Source organism: Scomber japonicus, chromosome 22 (genome assembly GCF_027409825.1).
Source record: "Scomber japonicus isolate fScoJap1 chromosome 22, fScoJap1.pri, whole genome shotgun sequence".
NCBI lineage: Eukaryota > Metazoa > Chordata > Actinopteri > Scombriformes > Scombridae > Scomber > Scomber japonicus.
In genome coordinates this window covers 15,123,494-15,145,467 of record NC_070599.1, presented here as the reverse complement: position 1 = coordinate 15,145,467, position 21,974 = coordinate 15,123,494, and the positions used below count along the sequence as shown (strand labels likewise).

At 39.4% G+C, this 21,974-nt stretch overlaps 1 protein-coding gene across 1 annotated transcript in view; it reads right to left on the bottom strand.

Moving 5' to 3' along the window:
- The window catches only part of arap2 (ArfGAP with RhoGAP domain, ankyrin repeat and PH domain 2), a 133,920-nt gene that overhangs the window by 49,356 nt on the left and 62,590 nt on the right, over nucleotides 1–21,974 (bottom strand). The window contains exons 12-15 of the mRNA XM_053342881.1: nucleotides 21,802–21,887; nucleotides 20,535–20,717; nucleotides 14,844–15,018; nucleotides 3,165–3,290 (exon numbers count right to left, since the gene is read on the bottom strand). Of these exons, the coding sequence (XP_053198856.1) occupies nucleotides 3,165–3,290; nucleotides 14,844–15,018; nucleotides 20,535–20,717; nucleotides 21,802–21,887 (570 nt within the window). The remainder of the gene's footprint in view (nucleotides 1–3,164; nucleotides 3,291–14,843; nucleotides 15,019–20,534; nucleotides 20,718–21,801; nucleotides 21,888–21,974) is intronic.

The window sequence follows — 21,974 nt, the reverse complement described above, 5'->3', positions numbered from 1 at the left end:
TGTGTACTTCTCATAAAATATAAAACGGAATAACATAAATGTGTCTACTTAGAAATTCAAATCATTTAACATTCTTTGAAAACTATGTTTTAAAGTAAACCATAAACAAGATTTGGTTTACCATCACAAACATGACCCCTGCTTTGTAGCAGCAAGTAATTGAACTGTTCCTATGGATTTAGATTTGTGTTCTCAATTAAAGTGTTAACATAATTCTACTTCTCTTTCTGTATCTCTCTCCTCTCTCGGTGCCCCCTCCCTCTTCTCTCTCTGGCGGTTGTGAGTTACTGTTGCAGGCAAAAACAGAACACTGCTGATGAGGAAAAGACAAAACTAATCAGAAATTAGGGGTGCCATTTCCTTGCTGCCACTCACCATTTCAGACAGTAACTGCCTACTGTCTCTCTTTTCCTCCCGAGACTCGCACAAGCACAGACACACAGAGATGCACGCAGAGCATGTACACACTCTTTAATGTGAGAGTAGCATGAGTCACTCGTCTGCTTGTTTAAGGGGGGAGACTTCATTTACGCTGGAATCAACCTCGTATACCGGATATGGAGCAGAGCTCAACAGAACAGCAAAAAAGCAAATAAATTGGTTCTACGCTGGGGAATAAACCAGTTCAACCTTGATTTCAGCACAAACAAAACAACAAGGAATGTTGTTTTTCTAATCCAAATCTATATTCCCAGTGGCATCTTCAATGAACACACTGTTGCTAAATGCTAAGCGGCGCAGTGTTTTATTTCATTATGGTGGACAGGCATGATGATCCCCCTTGCCATCTCTGACAAGACCATTACCAAAATTGTGTGCCAAATTCATTCATGTAATACTCCAAATGTTGCTCCCATCAGTGAAAGCACAAAAGCCTATTGGAGTTGTCTACAAAAAAAAAAAAAAAAAAAAGCTCAAGTTTAAGATGCAATGGCAGAGTGCTTTTATTAAGCCCTGAGCACAGCCTATGAATTATTAAGAGCTTGGGTGTATCTATAGACCATCAAACCATTAGCTTGGGAACGAGAGGCATCCTGGAGTACATTCAAAAATACCTCATCCCTCCGTGCTCTCAAAGTCCTGACAGCACTTCCTTGTGATTGAAGAAGTTGGAATGCATTGAGTTTTAAACCCAACCCCTCTGAATTTTTCAACAGCTGCAGCTACAGTTGAAGCACCATTAAGGCACAAAAGCCAAACTTGTACGGCTTTCCATAATAGATGAAATAACAAGGTATTTATTGGTCAAAATAATACGAGCACTTATCTATGGCGAGACAACTTTGGAATAGTGGTCTCTGTGAGTGGTATAAAATGCACAACAGTGGCTAAAATGGGACTCGACAAAATGGAAACCTGTAGTGTCACTCCATCTCGAGACAGAACTCTCTGCAGGTAAGATAACTGAACATAAATTGTCTCACCCATGGGCTTGTATAAGGCAGCATTTTTAAAAACAAATGGTGCTCCTTTTTTGAAAGTACACAACACAAGGAATCACAAAGTAAAGACAAATTCTCATTCAAAGTTAACCAAATGCTACTCAAAAATGGTGACAAATATTTACCACACACCTCAACTCTATGAAGCATTTTAGCATCTTTCAACTCATACGTTTAGTTTTATCTTTTTTTTTTTTGGTTTGCACTCTCATCGGCATAGTTTTTTCATAGCTTTACTGTATGTTATGCTAAGCTAGCAACTCGTTGGTGAACATAGTAAAGTGCTTGGAAGCAAAACTGCCAGATATTTCCCCTTGAAGTTGGTGAAAACAAAACAAAAGTGCTAACAAGCAGAGTCAATGTTGGCCTTTTTAATTCAGGTGGTCAGAAACACTACATTAAATGAATAATAATGTTGCTCTGCATCTGCGTCTTTATTGCTACCACCTAGTTTACAATATGTAAGTTTCATGTTTGTGGTTCGTTTCTTGGCCCAAAACATTCAGGTTTAATATAATTCCAGTTTATTAAGACTCGTCTTACTTTCTTAGTCTTGGCTATCATTGTATCGGTCAGTCAGTTTTAGACAAAAGGGTGAGCCAGTTTTATCTGTAAAACACAATAGGTGTACTTTATATTTTATGTGTAATTCAAGTTGTTCAGATAATCATTTGACTGTTGTGTTTCTTAACCCATCAGACTTTGTTGTAGCAATGTCAACTATCTCAGTTTCAGCTAATACTTTGGTGAGTGCAATATCAGCTTAACTGATAACGATGATGGCCAAAAGTCCAAATTGTAAAAAGCTGCTAGCCATTAACATGACAAATGAAATGAAAATGATTTCCATCTGTACAAATAATGAAAATTTCAAGAGACATAGGTACAAATTTCCTTCCATCTGGTCTGAAGGGGCAATTTCCCAGACCTCAGCCCTGTTCATTAGCTAGCATGTACAACCACCAATGAGAGCAGTGTGTGCGAATGTGTGTGGGGGTGATGGAAATGGAGATGGATGTCTTGGTTGAGTTGCGGGAGATTCAGCTTATTCAACTGGCAGGTAGCTGCAAGCTGTCACCCCCACCTGCATACTGTCTTTTTCTCCCACGTTTCTCCCCTATCCCCCATACAACTCCTCCACCTTCCCAATAACCCCCCTTCCCCTGGGGTGGCATCCAAAGCCGGTTCCTTCTCCTAATTACCCATGGGCCCCACAAACGCTCCAGCTGTTTGGAGAAGTGGGACCATTCCAGAGCAGGAGGTGCAGCAACAGCAGCTGAGGAGTTGGATGTGAAATGGAGCCTGATTAAAAGTTTTAAACTGCCTTAGAAAACAAAAGCAGGAGATGTTTTGGAGGTAGCATCAGGGATAGATTTAGAAAGGAAGTGTACCAAAATAATGTAATAATCATTTTTTTAACTTGGCCCTAATTTACTCTCATAGTGCATTCACTGCTGGAAACTTCCTTCTCTCTGACATCAACTCCCAGAGGAGCGATGCAGAATGCATTTGAAAGACAGATTCATTGATCGTTTTGACTGGACTGTTTGGTGTACGGATTAAACGATTGGCAGTTTGACAACTGACAGACTGACACTGATTGATCGATCAGCACTTAACTGGAGCAGACCTCTGACAAACACGCAGTTTAAATTGCTTACAAATGGATTGATGGATTGATTGGCCTTGCCGGGGGGTTTGCAAAACGACAGTTACACTCACCATCTCTTCCGCGGCGGTCCAACGTCATCTTGGCAGGGCCAGAGGAGATATAGAGGAAGCCATCCATGAAGAGTGAAGTGTCGGACAGGGAGGCGTTCTCTGACCACTGCTCTAGTATAGGAAAATCTGCAAGGGGAAAAGACACAGTCGATGAGCAAGTGAACAGTTGTCCCCTTATAATGTAGCAGTAGAAAAGAAATGTTCTGTTTCATTTCTACTGTCCTTGACCCTTAGTGAATCCAAGCATAAGATAAATGTAGAACCTCTTTACACTGCTTTCAGAAAGTATTCAGATCTAGACATGGGCCGGTATGAGATTCTGGTGGTATGATAATCATAAGAAAAAATATCAGGGTTTCACGGTATGGCGGTATTGCGATTACAGCTCTAAAAGGAAAAAAATAAAGACAGACATGTTAATTTAACCTGAATCTGTAATGACAGTGTGAGGGGTTGTGATACTCTACGCTGCAGCTGCACCACCTGAGGGATTTCTGACCAGCACTTTCTGTCTTTGACCAGACAAAAAACAGCTCATACCTTAGGAACGGTATGACAGGAAATTTGGCGGTTTCGGTTATCGTGGCTTTTTCAAATTGCGGTATACCTTGAACACGGTTATCATCACATGCCTATTCAGATCCCTTCTGTTTTTCAATTTTTGCTGCTGCCCTAACTAACATTCTTTAAAATATTTTTTTTCTCTCAACATTCAACACTCAATACCCCAAAATGACAAAGTGAAAACAGAATTTTTAGGATTTTTTGCAAGTATATCAAAAAGGAAAAACTGAAATACCACACTGACATTAGTATTCAGACCCTTTAATTAGTACTTGTGATTAAAGCCTCAAGTCTTGTTGGGTATATAGATGTGTAAATATGCATAGTCTACTAATTTTTACAAGTTTGTCGTATCAACTTAAAAGGTGTTAATATGTCAGTGTTGGAGACGGTTTTTTACTAATAAAATAAGTTAATGTTAAATTGCAAAGTTTAGTGTGTGGGGAACAGCTGGTCTAAGAACCTCAATGACTCATAGTTCATCATAAAATTTGAAGAAAAAAAAAGCTCAGTCTGATTTAACAATGATCCCACAATCTGCAGCTTTATTGCTGTATCACAGTAGGAACAGCATGCTTAGTCTAGATATTATCTGTCAAGATGTCCAGCTTCCATCATGCAATTGTTGGAAAAAATTGGTTTGGATTTGGAATGTGGGAACATGTTCAGATTAAGATACTACTAATCCCAGATGCGATTCCATCTTTCTATCCCTTCCCATTCTTACAGAGATCGTCCTTCAACCTGAAAACATGGAGTCATTGCTCAAAGTTCCACACTGTTAAAGTTTCCTAAAGCAAGACTGAAGCCCCACCAGCTCTATGATTGCAGGCAACAATGCAGAAGCACAGTTGTGATCTATTTTTCCACTTGCAGCATAAAAAGGTAAAAAATAAAGAAGTATCTTTATTTTTATAGCAGCTTTTTGCTTCAGTGCTTCAGTGAAGAAATAAAGCATAAACAAACATACAAACATAGAACAGAGTAAAAACTAAATTAAATAGAAAATTTTAAAAAATACACCAAGGCAAATTTAAATAAATGGGTCTTGAGTTGCTTTTTAAAGGTGTCAATAGAGTCCACAGAAATCCAAAGGGAGAGAGTTCTAAATTTTAGGAGTCACAACTTCAAAAGAACAGTCTCCTTTAGTTTTAAGCCTAGATCGAGGAACAAACAGCTAACCATGAAACCCTAAAACAGGATTATACAAACTGGTATTTTTTTAGTCATGACTTTGTCGCACGGTCATTCTCTTGCAAAGTCAAAGATAAGGTGTTCTAAGATTATTTCAACCCTTCATGTACTGTATCTGTTAAAAATGACCAGAGTATTATGCTCTGTCCTCCCTTCATCTTTGTCCATTTAAATAAGGAGCCTTGCTCACTTTTCCTCCATCCCCCTTTTTCTTACAAACTCCCTCGACTCATCCTTTCTTGGTCACTTTAAGAGCTCCCCACATTCCACCTTATCGTTCCCAAATTCAATTAGCTTCAATTCTGGGGTTCAATTTTCTGCCAGAGCCTTGGCAATATCTTTGAGATTTTATCTTCACTACCTCCAGCTCTCTCATCAAGCAAGGTAAAATAACTTTAATTGAAATTGAAGCGACATTTCCACCCATTACTGGCACCACTGACGCCTCATCTCAGTCCCACATATCATTCCACAGAGAAAAACAATCAGTTAATTTAACAAGACAGCTTTATAATATTTTGACTGGACTCATTGTGTCAAACTAATTAATTGTGTTCATAGACACATTAATAATTTTTGTATGACTGTATAGTATTACTGATACAAAAAAAAATGGATGGGTTTAAATGGAATGTTGTTTGGAGCCCAACCTTACAAAATCATTTCTGACATGAAAGTAAAGCCCGTTATGGATTATTTCAAATCTCCTGCTGACTTCTTGTGTATGTCTTGTGAGTTAAAGCTTACTTGACTATGTGTATTTATATTTTTTTATGGTGGTTATATTCATTATTTATTTACCTGTTGGGATATAGGAGTTTGTGTTGTGGGTTGAGGGGTGTAACTGAAAGTTGACAAGAAATATTTGCATTTCTGTTGTAATTGAACTCTTCACGACTGAATTTAAAGAATGTATCTATTAGTAAGTAAAGAAATAACAATCCAAGTTGAAGTTACAGCAGAAAAACATCCTCTGGTCAAGTAAAAACTCAAAAACTCAGCTAATATGCTAATATAAATACTAATACTGGTAATAATAATAATAATATGTTAATTTTCTAAAATATTCTCAGGGCCTTCCAAGAATGAGTCCAAACTAGATCTTATGACCTGACCTCTATGGCAGGGGTGTCAAACATGCGGCCCGTGGGCCAGAACCGGCCTGCCGAGGGGTGCGATCCGGCCCACTTTCCTTCCTTCCTTTCTTCCTTCTGTCCTTCCTTCCATCTGTCCTTCCTCCCTACCTTCCCTTTATCCTTTTTTCATTCATTCCATCTGTCCTTCCTACCTTCCTTTTTTCCTTTCTTCGTTCCTTTCTTCCTTCCATCTGTCCTTCCTACCTTCCTTTTTTCCTTTCTTCCTTCCATCTGTCCTTCCTACCTTCATTTTTTCCTTTCTTCCTTCCATCTGTCCTTCCTTCCTTCTGTCCTTCCTGCCATCTGTTTGTCCTTCCTACCTTTCTTCCCTCTTTCCTTTTGTCTATCTTTCCTTCCTTCCCTTCTTATTTCCTTCCTTCCTTCCCTCCATCTATTTAATGATCCAGCCCACATCAGATCAAATTGGTCTGTATGTGGCCCTTGAATGAATATGAGTTTGACACCCCTGCTCTATGGAGTTGAAGGTATAACTAGAACTGTCCACACATGTGTTTCTCTAACCAATGCTGTGGTAAGTTGCTATTGCAATTTTGTCATCAATGATACAACCGCAAAAGTTACCAAGTGGTAGCAAGATGGATCAAAGTATAGTATCTGCAGTGTTGGGTGTCTCGTAACATATCCATCACCACGTCTGTGCCATCTTGAAAATTATCAGTGTTGGCAGGTTGGTGTGTTCATTTTGTCATTTTTCATTTTTTCAATCCCATATTTAAAATGTTGTTTAAACAGTGCCAAAAATGTTTTCTTTGACAGTGTCTGTTTGCCACAAGCTGACATCAAACGGAAAATTATTCTATCATCTCCAAAGTTTTACAACTTTTTCGGAGTCCAGTGATGAAGACAGAACTTGAAGAAATAACTTCTACTACATGGTTTCTGGTAACTTGCATATTACTATTTTTAAGGGATACATTATGTTTTTCTTATAAAATTGACCTTTATCTCAATTATTGAGAAAATAACTAAAGGACAGTGGACTTCCAACATGGTTATTATAAATGAGGACCGTAACAAAATGAAAACAACCCAGCAACCCATTGGCAGTTTAGCTACAGCTACTCAAATCATGAACAAGATCTGGCATGACATGCATTTTTAGGCCCTGTAGCCATTTCTAACAAGCGCAGTATATTTTTGATGTGATCCCATGGATGCAGAGCCAATCAGGAAGAGGGTGACATATAGCCTGGGTGATGTTAGTTAGCAGCATCTGTAATTTTTCTATGAGTGTAACACAGAGAATGTGTCTGCCAATAGCAGCAACATAAATACATGGAACCTGACAAAGAATTTAATCAGCAAACTTCAGGGAGACGACACACAACATTTTCCAACCACTCAGGTTAGGAGAATGTAAATAAGCCAGTGGCTTGATGCTGTATCAGTTGTAACAAGGCTCTCTCTTTGAGCCTTCTAAATAGTCCCTCTGGGCCTCTAAAGCTGGACTCTGTTAAGATGGGACTGTGATGTCTGTGGGGGCGGCAGTTGAGAAGTCTGGCCTGTGCTGATTGGCTCAGTCCCCAGTGAAGGGAGGTGACATGACAGAGTGCTCAATTAGCCATCTGGTCGCCCACGGCAACGGTCACAAAGTGGTCCCCGACAAGCAGTGGACAGTGGGGTAATCAGAGGGGCTCGCTTACACACACATATACACACACACACACACACACATATACACACACACACACACACACGCACACGCGCACACACACACACACACACACACACACACACACACACACACACACACACACACACAGGGAAAGTGGCCCACATTGTAAATGCTACCATAATTGGCTACATGACCATATGCAATGCAAGCATACAGTAGATACATTGACAAGTCTGCTGGTGGTGATGGAAAATATAAGAGGTCAGAAAACTACATTTCCAAGTGTAAAAATTATACACTGATTCCCATGATTATAGAAAGTAAACTACTTTCTATTATCCCCCCCCCCACACACACACTTTATCCACTAACACTTCTCTTCAAAATTAAAACCATCCACATACAGACACTCCACCATGGGAAAGCCCTTTTATTTTCCCAAACTCTCTGTGACCTGTTGCCCCTCTAAAAGTCCTGAGTACAGTTCATGTATTGGCTGAAAAAATGTCAACAGGCACCGAAATTAACTGTCAGTACTTTGCAATCTGGCTAACTACAGCCTGGAATGGGGACTCAAGAGAAAACAGGGCCTCTGATGTAGTGTCTGTGTATATGTGTGTGTGGTGGTTTTGGTCTGTTTATTATCCACATACATACAGGCTGCTGGTTGCATTTTAACAGATTAATTACTAACAAAATTTGCTGTGGAAACTATGAAGATAGGTGGCTACACATGACCTTTTCAAAACAAGCTAATTTGACATGCTAAATATCAGATTTACACTAATTTAAATCACATATTATTGAAATTGAAGTTCTGAATCAAATGTTACCAAGCAATGCATACTGTATATCTACCTGTAGTTAGTTTGAGATAAAGCCATTAAGTGTGTCAAAATGAGCCTCCATGCATTTCTATGGGGTTTATGTGATTAACTGATGACCTCTGTTCCTTTTTGAGGTGTCTCAACCACTAACACACACATACACACAGACACACACACATACACAGAGCAAGCAAATAAAGTCCAAAGCCAGATGCTTCCTAAATATCTTTGGTCTTTGTATTGCAGGTGTATTTTTATACATTTGGTTTGTTGCATTTGGCCACTGTCAGATTTGCTGGCAGGAGCAGGGGAAGGGGTGTTGTGGTTGAGATATGGCTAATTCCTGAAAAAAAAAATCACTGTTCAGGAGGTGATTGAATTGGTAAGACCAGTTGACACTGAGAGGGCAGACATTTTTACAGAGCCTCCACACTGTGAGAGTGGTGACAGTACAGAGGACAGTGAAGATGAGGAGATGGGTGGAAGTCTGGACAACTTGTCAGGTCATCAGTAAAATGTTGTCGCAGATATGATCCTTTACAAAAAAGAGACAAGTTTTGTCTAAGGCAGATTGAAAAATTAGCACCAGCCACCAGCTAAATGCTGGTATAATATGAAAGTGGCTGGTAGATGTCAGACACAAAATAATGATTTATTATTGGGTGGCTGGTGAATTACAACATTTATCTGTCTGGGGCTGGTAGATGTTCACATTTTAAAGAGTTAATTTCCCACCCTGGTCGAAGAAAGGCAAGAAAGGGCTTCAACCCCCAGATAAGGCGCTGCCACCAAGCAATGAATTATTGTGTACTGCTGTGGATGATTAAATTGCTATACAACTGCATGATTCAAAGTTTTGAAGTTAAATAGTCTTCATAATTATAATTTGCATGAATTGTTGTTTGTCAAATACTGTTTTTGAAAAAACTGAATTGTGAAATATTTTATGCATTACATTTAAATGCATGTCTTTTGTATTCTAGTGTTAGATATTTTTCAATGCAGTTGAATACAGATCCCTAGGTGTGTGTGTGTATGTGTGCACGCAAGTGTGTTAGAACCCTCCAGGAGGACCATTACATACGACTGATGGTGTGTGTGTGTGTGTGTGTGTGTGTGTGTGTGAGTGTGTGAGAGAGTGTGAGAGAGAGAGAGAGAGAGAGAGAGAGAGAGAGAGAGAGAGAGAGAGAGAGAGAGATTGAGTTGGGTTGAAAAAGTAACATTTAAAACAGACATTTTATTCATATTGAAAATCCTATAGGACTACTATATTAAATGTGTCTTATGTCTGCACATCAATACTAGACCAAGAAAAAGCAACAGATCATCATTTTGCTTTTTGAATCTCTGTATTATAAGAGTCCAGACAATGTGTGTATAAAAAAATATGAAGCTCTGCAATTCCTAACCAACAGTTCTAAAGGTTTCACAGAAAATTAAAAAAAAGAAACTGCTTGTGACTTTTGACTGAAAAAAGGATGTTAAGAAAAACTGTAGCCTCATACTTTGATGTGAACATTTTCAATGGATTTGTGTTTAGCTCAGCTAGTACTTCAAGTACTGTAATTCAGATGTGGATATTAATGAGTCGAGTGTGTCGCAAGCTTCCGAGATTCATGGTGAGCAAATGTTCAATGACAAGTTGTGTTTATTGATTCATGTGTCTTTTTTAGCATTTCAGAGTTGTTCAGTATCAAAGCAGTCAGGTCTTTGATTGGTTGACCTCATCTTTAAAAAAAAGTCCTTGAAGAGAAGTGTAAGATTTGACTAATAAATGTGTATTATATGTATGTATCTAACAAGTGTGTGACAGTACATTGGCAGGTAAGCCAAGCAGCAGGCTAATATCTTGCACCTGAATCATTTAAGAACCAATTACCAACTTGTCTTTCTGGTTGGACAAGGACAAGTGGCACAAGTACACAATGCAACAAGACTGGCAGACTTCTCTCGTGTGTTAATACGTCTGTAGAGTCCACTTAAGCCACAGATATCATCAATATATCTGTTAAAATGGAAAGCAAGATGTGAAAAGTGGGACACGTTTTTGGGATTCAGAATGCTCATCTCAGTGCCAAGAGAACTGTTCACTTACAGATGTGTTTCTCTAACCAATAGGTCAACCTGCCACGGTCAATTGTCACTGCAATTTATTGTCAATAATAAAGCCCAAAAAGTACAAAGTAGTAGGAACACAGATCAAAATACAGTTTGCACAGTATTTGATGTCTGGTAGCATAATCATCACCATGTAAGTGATTTGCTGTGCCAAACAGAGCATCTTGAAAAATATCAACATTGGCAGTGTGTGTTCATTTTGTCATTTTTCATTTTTTTTAAATCCTATTTTTAAATTTTGTTTTTTTAACAGTGCCAAAAAAAACTTTATTTGACAGTCTGTTTTTGCACATGTTGACGTCAAAGGCAAAATCAATTGAAAATGTTCTGTTACTGAAACTTTTTTTGACCTTTACTGTATGTACTGCATATTTTTGATTGTTAATTTCTATTTGTATGGCATATGTGGTCTCCTGACTGTAACATGTGGGAATACCCTGGTCATAAATGATAGAGGTGCCTAATACAAGAAACAAGCACAATGGAAGACATTGACTATAAGGGATTGAGCCATCATTGAAGCTGCCCACGGGGGGTTTTGAAGATGCGAAGAGATGCTGCTTTAGACGCTGCCATTGGCTTCTTTTTTTTTATGGAACCCGGGATGGGGATATGCAAATGAACATGCTCTTACAGTATCCCAGGGTGTTTTGGGGGCGAGCAGGTGTAGGTGGGAGAACGAGGTCCATTGAGGCCCACACATGCTCGCACTCACAGATACGCGGCGAGAAGGAGCTAATGAAGTGGCAATGCTCTGCCATCAGGACACAGTGGATGCCCTGATGCTAGTGGGAATGGAGCTACAAATGAGCCGCTGTGGAGGGAAGGGACGGTGCAAAAGTTCAGGAAGGAATAGGCTGACAGCTTTGTTTTGATACAGTATATCCAAGGGAAATGGAAGGTTCCTACTGTATTTTTATTTTCACAGACTATGAGCACGATTCACTCTGTGAAGAGACAAAGTCACAAAGTTTTCTGCCCACTTAGAGCGACTCCAATTTAGACTTCAGTTGTTAAAAGTGTGAGTTGTTCAGGGTTACTTCTTACCAGTCCACCACCATGGAAATTTAGGAAAGAACCGTGTTAGTTAATATCTAGTTCCTGGTTTGCTGGGAGAAACAAGCATGTAGTCACCATGATAGCTTGAAAGCAGATACCACTGGAAGCAAATTAAAAACTTAAATCTGTCCTAATGTTACCATGTATGTGTCCAACCAGACTGAGGTCTTTAAAGCTCTAGGACAACTCAGAACTTTGTGTTGTCCTCGATATTGGCTGCTACTGCTACAGTGTGTGGCTCCCTTTTATTCTTCTCTCTATCTTCCTTCTGTCTCCACCACGCTACACAGTAGGGATGGTGTCATATGGGTATTGAATTGTTCTCGGTTTCTGCCAGACATAACACTGAGCACAACAACTGAAAAAGTTCAATTTCTGTTTAATCAAATTTTTCACAAGTCTTTCTGCAAGCTCAGGGGAGCCACGTGCGCAAAAAAACAATGCCGACGCCACTTTCCACAGCTTTGTGTGATGTGACAACGTGTCCAGCAGTAGGAAAATGTCAAAGAGGGAATTTAGACAGTATTTTGTATGGAGCCTTAATCTTTTCAGCATGCCATAATTGTCTGCTAGTTCACTGTAGTTTCGCAAATTACATTTTTAGATATGTGCATTCATTTTTTTTCTTTCTACAAACAGCTTTTTTAAGCACGAGAAAAAAAGCATAGTGCTCTAAGAATGGTAATGTTGCTCAGTGGGTTGGTCGGTTTAAAGCACTGTGTGGGATCCACATTTACTCTTGAATAAAGGTTTTTCTATATTGTCACATACTCGATCAAACTTACCTGGACAAACACTCTTATGCTTCACGATGTACTGTGAGACATAATACAATACAGTATGATATAGTGAATGGTTTACAAGGACATAGGACTTAATGGCTGTGCATGTTGATACAATACAGTTGTCTTAACAGGGCAATGTTACCTATTCATGAGGATAATAATAATTGGCAGTTATTTCCAAACCAGGCTGAACAGAATTACCCTTGTTGAGACATTTATAAACCTAATAATCTGCAAAAATCACATAAGCTGTGTATTACACAAACATAACAGACACTGTGTTGATATGCACAACACTGAGCAAAACTCTAAATTATTGATGTCTACAATATCCGCATATGGCAGGTACTGTGTGGTTGAGTTAAGATTATGGTAAAGAAAAAGTTTAGTTTGTGGCATTGAAACTTTGGTTAAAATATGGCTTAGGTTAGGCATCAAATACATGGCTCCTGTTATGAAAAGTTGGTGGTTAAGGTTGAAAATTTAGAGTCAACTCGGGGCTCCAGGAGTACCTCCTACATTTGTACTGAGCATCAATATTGAACATAACTCATACAGTATATTGCAGAATTTTCCAATGCATAAATATATAAAAGTAATACCTAGAGATACTGGGCTAGTATTTAAAGATCTAACAAATATTGGCTGCATGTTTTCAGTGCACATGCAGTATAAAGATATTTTTTCTTAAATGAAAGCAAGGCATCATTAATGTGACATTTGACCTTAAATTAACATTATGTTCCACTTATGAGAGTATCTTCCTGCTGACCACTGACATACACAGTCTCAACTTGCTGAACTGACTATAGTCCCTGAGGCAAGATCTCCACTGCAGCCACTGTAAATCTGTCAGAGTGGCATTTGGATGTTTGGTAACCTTCCTGACTGAGGTCCTTTCTTGCCTGCAGTGATTGGTAAGTTTAGTTGGACATCTACCTCTACAGGAAGAGTCTGTTTAGGTCCATATTTGTGCGTTTGTTAATGACAGCTTCCAGACACATAATACAAACTGTCTGTATGCTCCACATTACAAATGGACAATACTGCACGTGTGAATGTGAATGTGTTCTGTCCATCTGTGTGTCTGTGTGTCTTTTAGCACGATTCCAGGTAATGGCCATCACTACGGCGACCAGGTGACCTATGCTAGCAATTAAGAGTCCCTAACAGGCTCGGTGCCAGCGAGTTTGCACAGATGCAGCACATACATTATGTAAAATACAGTCCCTGAGAAAGTCTCCCCCCGGCCCCCAGCCAACGGCCTCTCTCGCTCCTTTAATCTAATACATTCGTATCATCGGCCCTGTGTGGAACCAGACAAACAAAACACACGCGTCATGAGGAAGCCGCTCGACACAGCACATCTGTGCCGTCCCTCCTATGCCGGGAACATGAGGTGGATAATACAAAGGAGAGTCTGGGGAAAGTAAAAGAGAGAGGGGGAGAGAGAGGAGAAAAGAAAAATATAGAGAAAGAGAGAGAGAGACGGAGAGTTTCAACTTGCTGGCTTCAAATTTGTGGGTTTTTCTTCCTTCATTTCCTATTCATGGCAGTGGGGGGAAAAAAAATACTCCCACTGTGCTTTTAAGCGTGGCAGCACAGCAGTTTTAAACATGATTGGCTTGTTAAAGTATAAAGACAATGGCCTGAATATATGTGGCGCCGACGGTTGTAAAAGTCCAACTCACACACCTTGTTTAAAGGCCTTTTCACAGATTTACGTGAGCGTGTGACCAGGAGAATATGGGAATAATTCTGTTTCACAGCCACTTACTGTGGTCCAGTACCTCACCGTGGTAAAGGTTTCTGGAAAGGTTTCATATATTCTAATGAGAACTCTTTTCCTCTTCATTATTTAATGAATTACTATCGATGTGAAAAAATATACACTCAGAAGCTCCATGCAATACTCGGTATCCAGAGAGTTTGGAGAATGGTATCTGTTTTTATAGGTTTAGGACTGACAAATCCACTGTGGGTAAACAATAATGCTTCTATATCACAGTTTATGGCAATGTTAGCTGTTCTGTCTCACTCTTTATGAAGAAGTTTATGCTCCAGCAACTATAGGCAAACCCATTTCCAGATTTAGAGTTAGATTCCCCAAACTTACTTAGATCACAACATCTTTGACATACATTTTCAGCAGGCAGTGATGCTGATTTTTTGCCTGGGTCATGTTGCTTCAGTCTTTCATAAATATGTATACAGTAATCAAGTTTTAGCCAACTTAGATCCAGTCTTTCAGATTTTGAGTGGTAAATTTGGCACCATTATCATTGTAAATACCAGGTAAGAATTGAAAGCTTGTCAGGCATAGCAAAAGTAACTAAGTGGGGGCAAACACACTTGCTTACCAGATAGTTTGTTCTGGTGCAGGAACTCCATCTGCAGCTTCTGTCCAGCACGTTGTGCCAAGAGATACGGGGTGGAGCAGGTCGGATCCCCAGTGGCACACATAACATCTGCCCCGCTGAACACCAGCTCCATGGTCTGCAGCACGCCAGGCAACACCACAGCTGCACACAATGCCTATACACACAAAGAAACAAGAGCACATGAAGTGTTTCTCTGTGCAGTGCCTTCTATTTGCTTATTCTGGGTCCCTTAAGGTTTCGACACCATTTCAAACTTTCAATAATGCATATTTAAGATCAAACTCGTGTTGGCACTTTTGTACATCAGATTCTTGTGGCAATTCAGGAAGTCCACCTTTCACTTACCATTTCCTGTTGTGATAGGAATACATGCAGTCAGGGCTCATTACATTTCCAAGTAGCTTTCTAATTAATACCTTTAACAATTCCACATCCCAGACAATTAACCAGCAAAAATTCCTGGAATTACAAGGAGGAGCGTAGGAGGAGCAGCTTGCTGTTGCTCTGTGTGTCTGTGTGTGCATGCCAGGTTGATAGAGAACAAAGGGTCTATAAAGCGGCATCAGAAAACCATATAAAGTGTAGAATTGAGTTCCGCCTGCTGATCTCAAAAGAGAAGTTAAAATAAGATCAAACTCTAATACTCCCTGTGGGAATCATTAAATCTCTAATCCCCATGAAAAAGGAATATAGCAAATAAGAGCAGGACAAATGGGCCATATTAAATATAATGAAACTAGCAATTTCCAAGAAAAGAAGTGTGGGATTAAAGGCTTGAAATATAGTGAACGGAGAACAATAACAACAGTAGAGTATACTGAGGCATTGAAAATATTCCAAATGTGCAAAATGTATACAACATAAAACTTATGAATAATAAAATATACCACAGATATAATAAGTTAAAGAAATGAAGGGTATGGATAGTCCTATACTGCATACAACCTTATCAATTTTAATATTAAAAGATCATTGCAATTTGTCAATTTAGAAAAGCTTTAGGTAAAAAAACATTGGTGCCCACAATCATACGGTATATTAAAATACACAAACATAATATCATATTTAAAAAGTGACTAACACGCTTCACACTAATTAAAAGATGGAATAATGTCTACTAAATTCCAACTTTGTACAAATGAAAAAACTACCAACACTTACAACTTACATTTTAAAAGTTAATATTGGGGAACTTGTTAGAGACAGATGGTCAAAGAATGATTAAAACTGACACAGCAAAGTCAAGCCTTGATGACTTTTAATATGAGCCAAGCTTAAAAACTGCTGGACCCCACAATTTGCGTAATGCAACTCTTTCGTCAGTCTTTCCTGCCCGTCGAATGCCCTTATCTTTCAAACTTCATGCCCCAGTTTATAACAAAGTTCTCTCTTAGATATTTGAAGTCTCATACCTTACTCAAGATATTTTCTTACAAGTTAGAAAGTTCCCTACAGAGTCATAGAAGACATTACTCAACTGTTTTCAGCCTTGGCTTTTGATTTGCAAGGAGCATTTTTAAATATGTTCACCTCAAGTTTGGAAACTTTAACCATGTAGATATCCAACATCGTAACAGTATAAAAATAACAGAAAAAAATATCAAAAAACAACAACAAAGAAGATTAAAAAGATGGAAGTAAAATGCCAGATGTGGAGCCAGAGGTGACCATATTTGGACGAGAGGGTGAAGCTGACACTAGTGCTAGCTGCTAGCTTAGTAAGCATGGTGCATTTACAGTCTATGGTTAACTGTGATAATGATAATGCTAATGCTAATTTTTTCTAGCAAAAACACAGCTTAAACCATTACACCAAACTGAACAGCCAAATCCTTCGAGAGTATTTTAGTTCAACCAAGCACTGTATAGTATTTTAAGCAACCAAAATGTTACAATTAACTTCTGTGAACTTAGAACACACTGTGAAATAGCAGCAGCTACGGTTATGCTCTGTGAATCGGAGGTTACGCCATGGCTACATTATGAAATCAACTGGTCACTGTGGTAGCAATTTCTCAATCACAAGGTAGCCACATTCTAAAGCATACCCTGCTTCATCGACTGTTTTACTTTAAACTCATTAGGAAACTGTGTACTGAGGTAATAAATCAAGTGAGAATTAAGGTCATTTTCTCAAAGACTTTTATACAATCTGACTTCTTTTTGCAATCGGGTCGCCCCCTGCTGGCCATTAGAGAGAATGCAGGTTTAAGGCAATACAGGAATTGGCTTCACTTTTCAGACTGGGTGTTACCCTGTTGGTATTTGCACAAAAAACTAATTTAGTAGAAGGAAAAGCAGCCTGGGATGGTTGAAACAGGCAAATAGCACCACTACATCAGACTGTGACAGGCTGAAACGGTAACCATAGATAACACACCTCAAATACTTCTTAAATATCTCCACAATGGAAGAATGACCCTAAAAATGAAGACCAAGACACATGGGAGAAGAGATTCTTCACCTCTTGTGGAAATTTCTGACTTTTGTTTCTTGTGCTTTAGCTTTGACTGCAATACAGACTGAATGTTCTAGAGGCCAGTATCAAGTGGCCATTAGAGGAGCTGCTATTTAAGGCACCTCTGCACTGGCATCAGCATTCAGTCACGGTGGCTTGCACTTGGCCTCCAGGGCCTGTCAAAAGAAACTTTTGGTTCAATAAATTCATGATGTTGGATGACTCCTTTAAGAGGAGCAGAAAACTTATATATGTAGTGTCTAGCCATGCAGACATGCTTTGTTAAAATCATTTACCTGATTCATTCTGTAAGCCAGCTAAGAGAGGAGAGACAAAAGAGACAGAAGAATACAGTCTGACTGAGGAAAATATTTTCTGTCTCCGTTTGTCTCTTTCTATCAGTCCAGTCAATTGATGTGACACTACACGATGACCCACAACAAAGCAGATCAACGGAGGAGTCGAGTGGCAAATGGAGGAATTTTTACGAGCAACCTCTCCTTTCATCTGACTCAGACCGAGTCAGTAAGCTGCATCGATCTGCCACAAACAAGCAAGATCCATCTGAAAGTGAGGTGCGGTGAGACTGCGCATATACACACAGGCAAAGCACACACAACAACTACCTGTCTACATAAACAGCCCACCCACACAAAGGACCTGGACTGGGATAAAGATGTTAAAGCACCTGGATTCATTTATTTCCATTTATGGTTGCATGGGTCCATTTTTAATCAACAGAAAAACATCAGAATAAAATGTATAGAAAGGACAGTGTTAATTTATCCATTTAATTCCCCTCATTCACACTAATGTACACATACACACACACACAAGATGGGGTCAGATTATGGCAAAATAGTCCCATGCAAGCTGGCCTTATTCTGTATCGTCCCTGGAAATGACCTTCCATGTCATAGCAATTACTGCAGCCACGAGAGGGTTGGTGTATATGTGTGCGCGGCATGTCTGTGTGTGTGTGTGTGTGTGTGTGTGTGTGTGTGTGTGTGTGTGTGTGTGTGTGTGTGTGTGTGTTTGAATGAGAGTAATGATATAAGAAGGTCCTTTGACACCCCACTCTCTAGGTCATGTGGCCTGCGGAGACTCTGTGGAGGTCACTGGGATATGAGCTTCTAATGGGGAACATGGGACTAAGAAAGAACGGGATAGAAAGAGGACATGAAACGAAGAAGCATCTTAACAGAATAAGCACAAATGGATGAGATTAAGTAGACTTATTGGCGCAGTCACATATAAATCACTTCACTACCTTTTTTTATTTTTATTTCATTACTTCAATTGACACTTTAAAACGGTGATTTACTGTATGTGTTGAAGGAGTTTCATGACCCCTGGGTCCATAAAAACCTGTTAAAATGCCATTGCATGATTTCAAAAATGCATGAATGTCAATGAGGAAATTGCTCATATTATTGCCTTTGTTCTGGAGAGGACTCCCAGAGGAATAGGTTTTATATAGCTTTTTTCTTTTTCGTACTTATGTTACAGTAAGTAACTGTGACACAGAACTGGAACAACTTGTCCAATGAGATTAGACTCAGTGTCCTTGTTTATGTTAAAAATAACAATTTTTTTGTATTTTTTAAATACATTGCTCATGATTTATTGCTTTATGTGAAGATCTCGGCAAGTGTTTTGAAGAGTGTTTATTATTTTAGCAGGCATACGCACAATATGTCGAGTCATGGTGTGTATAATGGCTCTACGACACATTGATCCCTCTCAAATCTGTTGAGCCCATTTATAAAGGCAGACTCGACAGAGAGAAAGCAAACACTGCCTGCCACTTCCACTCCTCCTCTTCTCTCTTACTTCCTCGCTTCCTCTCATGCACGTACGCACACAGGCACACACACACAGACGTACACACTCTTTTCTCTGGCCAGACCGTTTTAGGCAAGCACCCCCATGCATTTCTATGTCTGTCACACTTCTTTTCCTATACCACCCTGCAAAAAACTACCGCTATAACAGCAAATTCACACATCTCTAGTGGAGCAGCACACATGTTCACACGCATGTACACGCCACACACTCCCACACACACACACACACACACACACACTCGCAAGACAGCAAAGCCGCAATAAAACCAACCCAAGCGTTTCTGTTGTGGATCCTAATCCACTTTTCCACTTAGCTAGCTGGTATATCTCTTCCTTACTTTCCCCTCTCATTCCCTCTTTCTCTCTACATCTCCATTCCCCTCTCCTTCCTCCTCCCTTTTCTAGTCAAGAAAACAATACAAAGGGGGCTGATCTGCGTAACTGCTGACGCAGGTGGAAACATAGCTGTTTGGAGGCTCAGTGCAGCATGCATTTAAGACTCTCTTTTTAGAGGCAGCCAAAAACACAGGCATTTTTTTTGCCGCAGCAATAAAATCCAACCACAAACTGGCAAAAAAGGCTGTAGCGCCAGCCTGCTTACACTTGAGATCGATAAGACTTTGGCATCATCAGACTTATAGTGCAGTTTTAGTGACTGTCAAAAGGTCAGGGAGATATGGGCTTTTTCTGGTTCAGTGGATTTAGCTAATGGAGTACGCTATGTACCATGTTTCTTGGAAGTACAGATGAAGCCATTGTAGGTTCCCACTTATAATTGCATGCTTGGTGAACTTCTGCTGCACTTTGCTCCCTCCATAACTGAAAATTAGTTGGGTAACTGGAGACAGAATTACACATTCAGTGTCTAGAAATGGAGACATGTTTTACTTGAACAATGAGCAAGGCATAACACTGCTGAAATCAAATCAGATTCTCCAGTCATGACAGTGTTGTGCTAGTTGCTAGTAGCTTGATAGTCAAGGTAACAGATCTAACAACACATTTACTAAGGACATGCAGTAGTTTAAGCCTTCAATACACAGTCAGACATCATCTCCCAGTTGCTGGTCTGACAGAAGATGTTTTGAGATTTCCAATCAGGTATGAACTTGATGGTCACATTGGATGAATTCAATGTATTCTTGATCTGAAATTCTATGAAACTGCCAAGTACAAAGTATTGCCCCTGAAGTTGAAAACAGACTTTGAATCTGTTATATTAAAAACAAAATTAATAGCTGTGCTCAGTCAGCTTTATATCAGAAAAAAGGAACTTAATATCTCATATAATATGATTCCTACAACACCCATTTCTATTCCAGTGCTTTGGCTTCTGAGCATGAGATATGATCATGTACTGTGTACCTGATTGAGTTCTTCCAAATCCAGAAAACCTTTGAGGACCTTCCGGTACTTCCTCTCCCTGTACTTCCTGCGGACAAACGTGGCACGCTGTTCCGCCGAAGCCCCGCTGTAGAGCTCCTCCTCCAAGGGAAGATTAGCAGCCCAAAAACTGTTAGCATTCTTGTTTCCCACCTCCAGGAAGAGCTGAGGGGTTAAGGAACATCCAAAGGGAACAAATACAGGTGAGAATCATTTGTAGCTCTGTTGATAGGGTTTAAAATGAACATCTGTAAAGCCATAAAGCAACATATGGTCTGTCTTGGCAATAGCACTTGTTGATTGTGTTTTTAAATGAACAGGTAAGAAGACAAAACAGCTGAGGCAAAATATTCCAAAACTAGAAATCATTCTGGGTTGATGACAACATTCTTAGATAATGAACAATATAAACAGTTATATATAGGTTTAGATCTTTTTTGTTTGTTTGTTTGCATGTGAGAAAATTAACTGGAACCCTGGCTTAAAGTAATGACAGAACATGTGTTTGTTTTGTTGTGTGTTTGTTGGTTGGTAGGAGTTGAATGGAGATCAGGGAGATCAGGGTCCACATTTAAAAAGTCTAGGAGCACACTGCTATTTGGCCCAAAACCCCGTATTTCGTCCTTTCAGGGTGAGGAGTAAAAGAATGTCATCAACTTCCTAACTTAGGAAATAACTCCTATCTAAGCTGATATTTAGGATGGTTCCAAAGGTGTCTTAACCTATTAGGAATCGGCAGGGGATAGCTCTGGAGGAGAGTGTATTAAAATACTAGCAGAAAAATGTTTTGACTGGCTTTGTACAGGATGCAAAAGTGAGCACATACTCTTTCCACAAAACCAAGGTCATTGCAAGACCTTATAGCAACAGGAAACTTTCATTTCATGTGTTCCTGTTCCTTGAAATCTTCACTTTTGAATCTATATTTAAAAGATATGATCATGTTGTTACCATGTAAGCCAGTTACCTGTTACTTGCCTATATTCCTACATGCATAAAGCTGACACATCATAAATGGTGCTAATTCCTGCATTTCCATTTCTTGATATGTCAAACCCTAACTGTCAGAGAATTACAACATGTCATTATGTTGTCAACGTAACAGCTGAAAGTGTTGTAAGACATCACTCTCTTCTAGGAAATAGAAAGTCAAGATTCCTCTGTGAGTCTGAGACACTCATTAAATAAGGGCTTATGTGGTTTTCCTTATAAATGAAATAAGGCAGAGTTGCGTGTGTATATAATGTACCTCTACTAGCTCATTGCTCCAGATACTGCTGTCCAACTTCAAGCTCCTCACTTTGGAAATGCTTGGGCCAAGGGAGCGGTGCTGACCTGGCACACGGGAGGACACAGACATTGAAATGAGTGCACATATGTATACCAATTAGATTTATTCAAAAATGAATGGCTGCCAGGCTT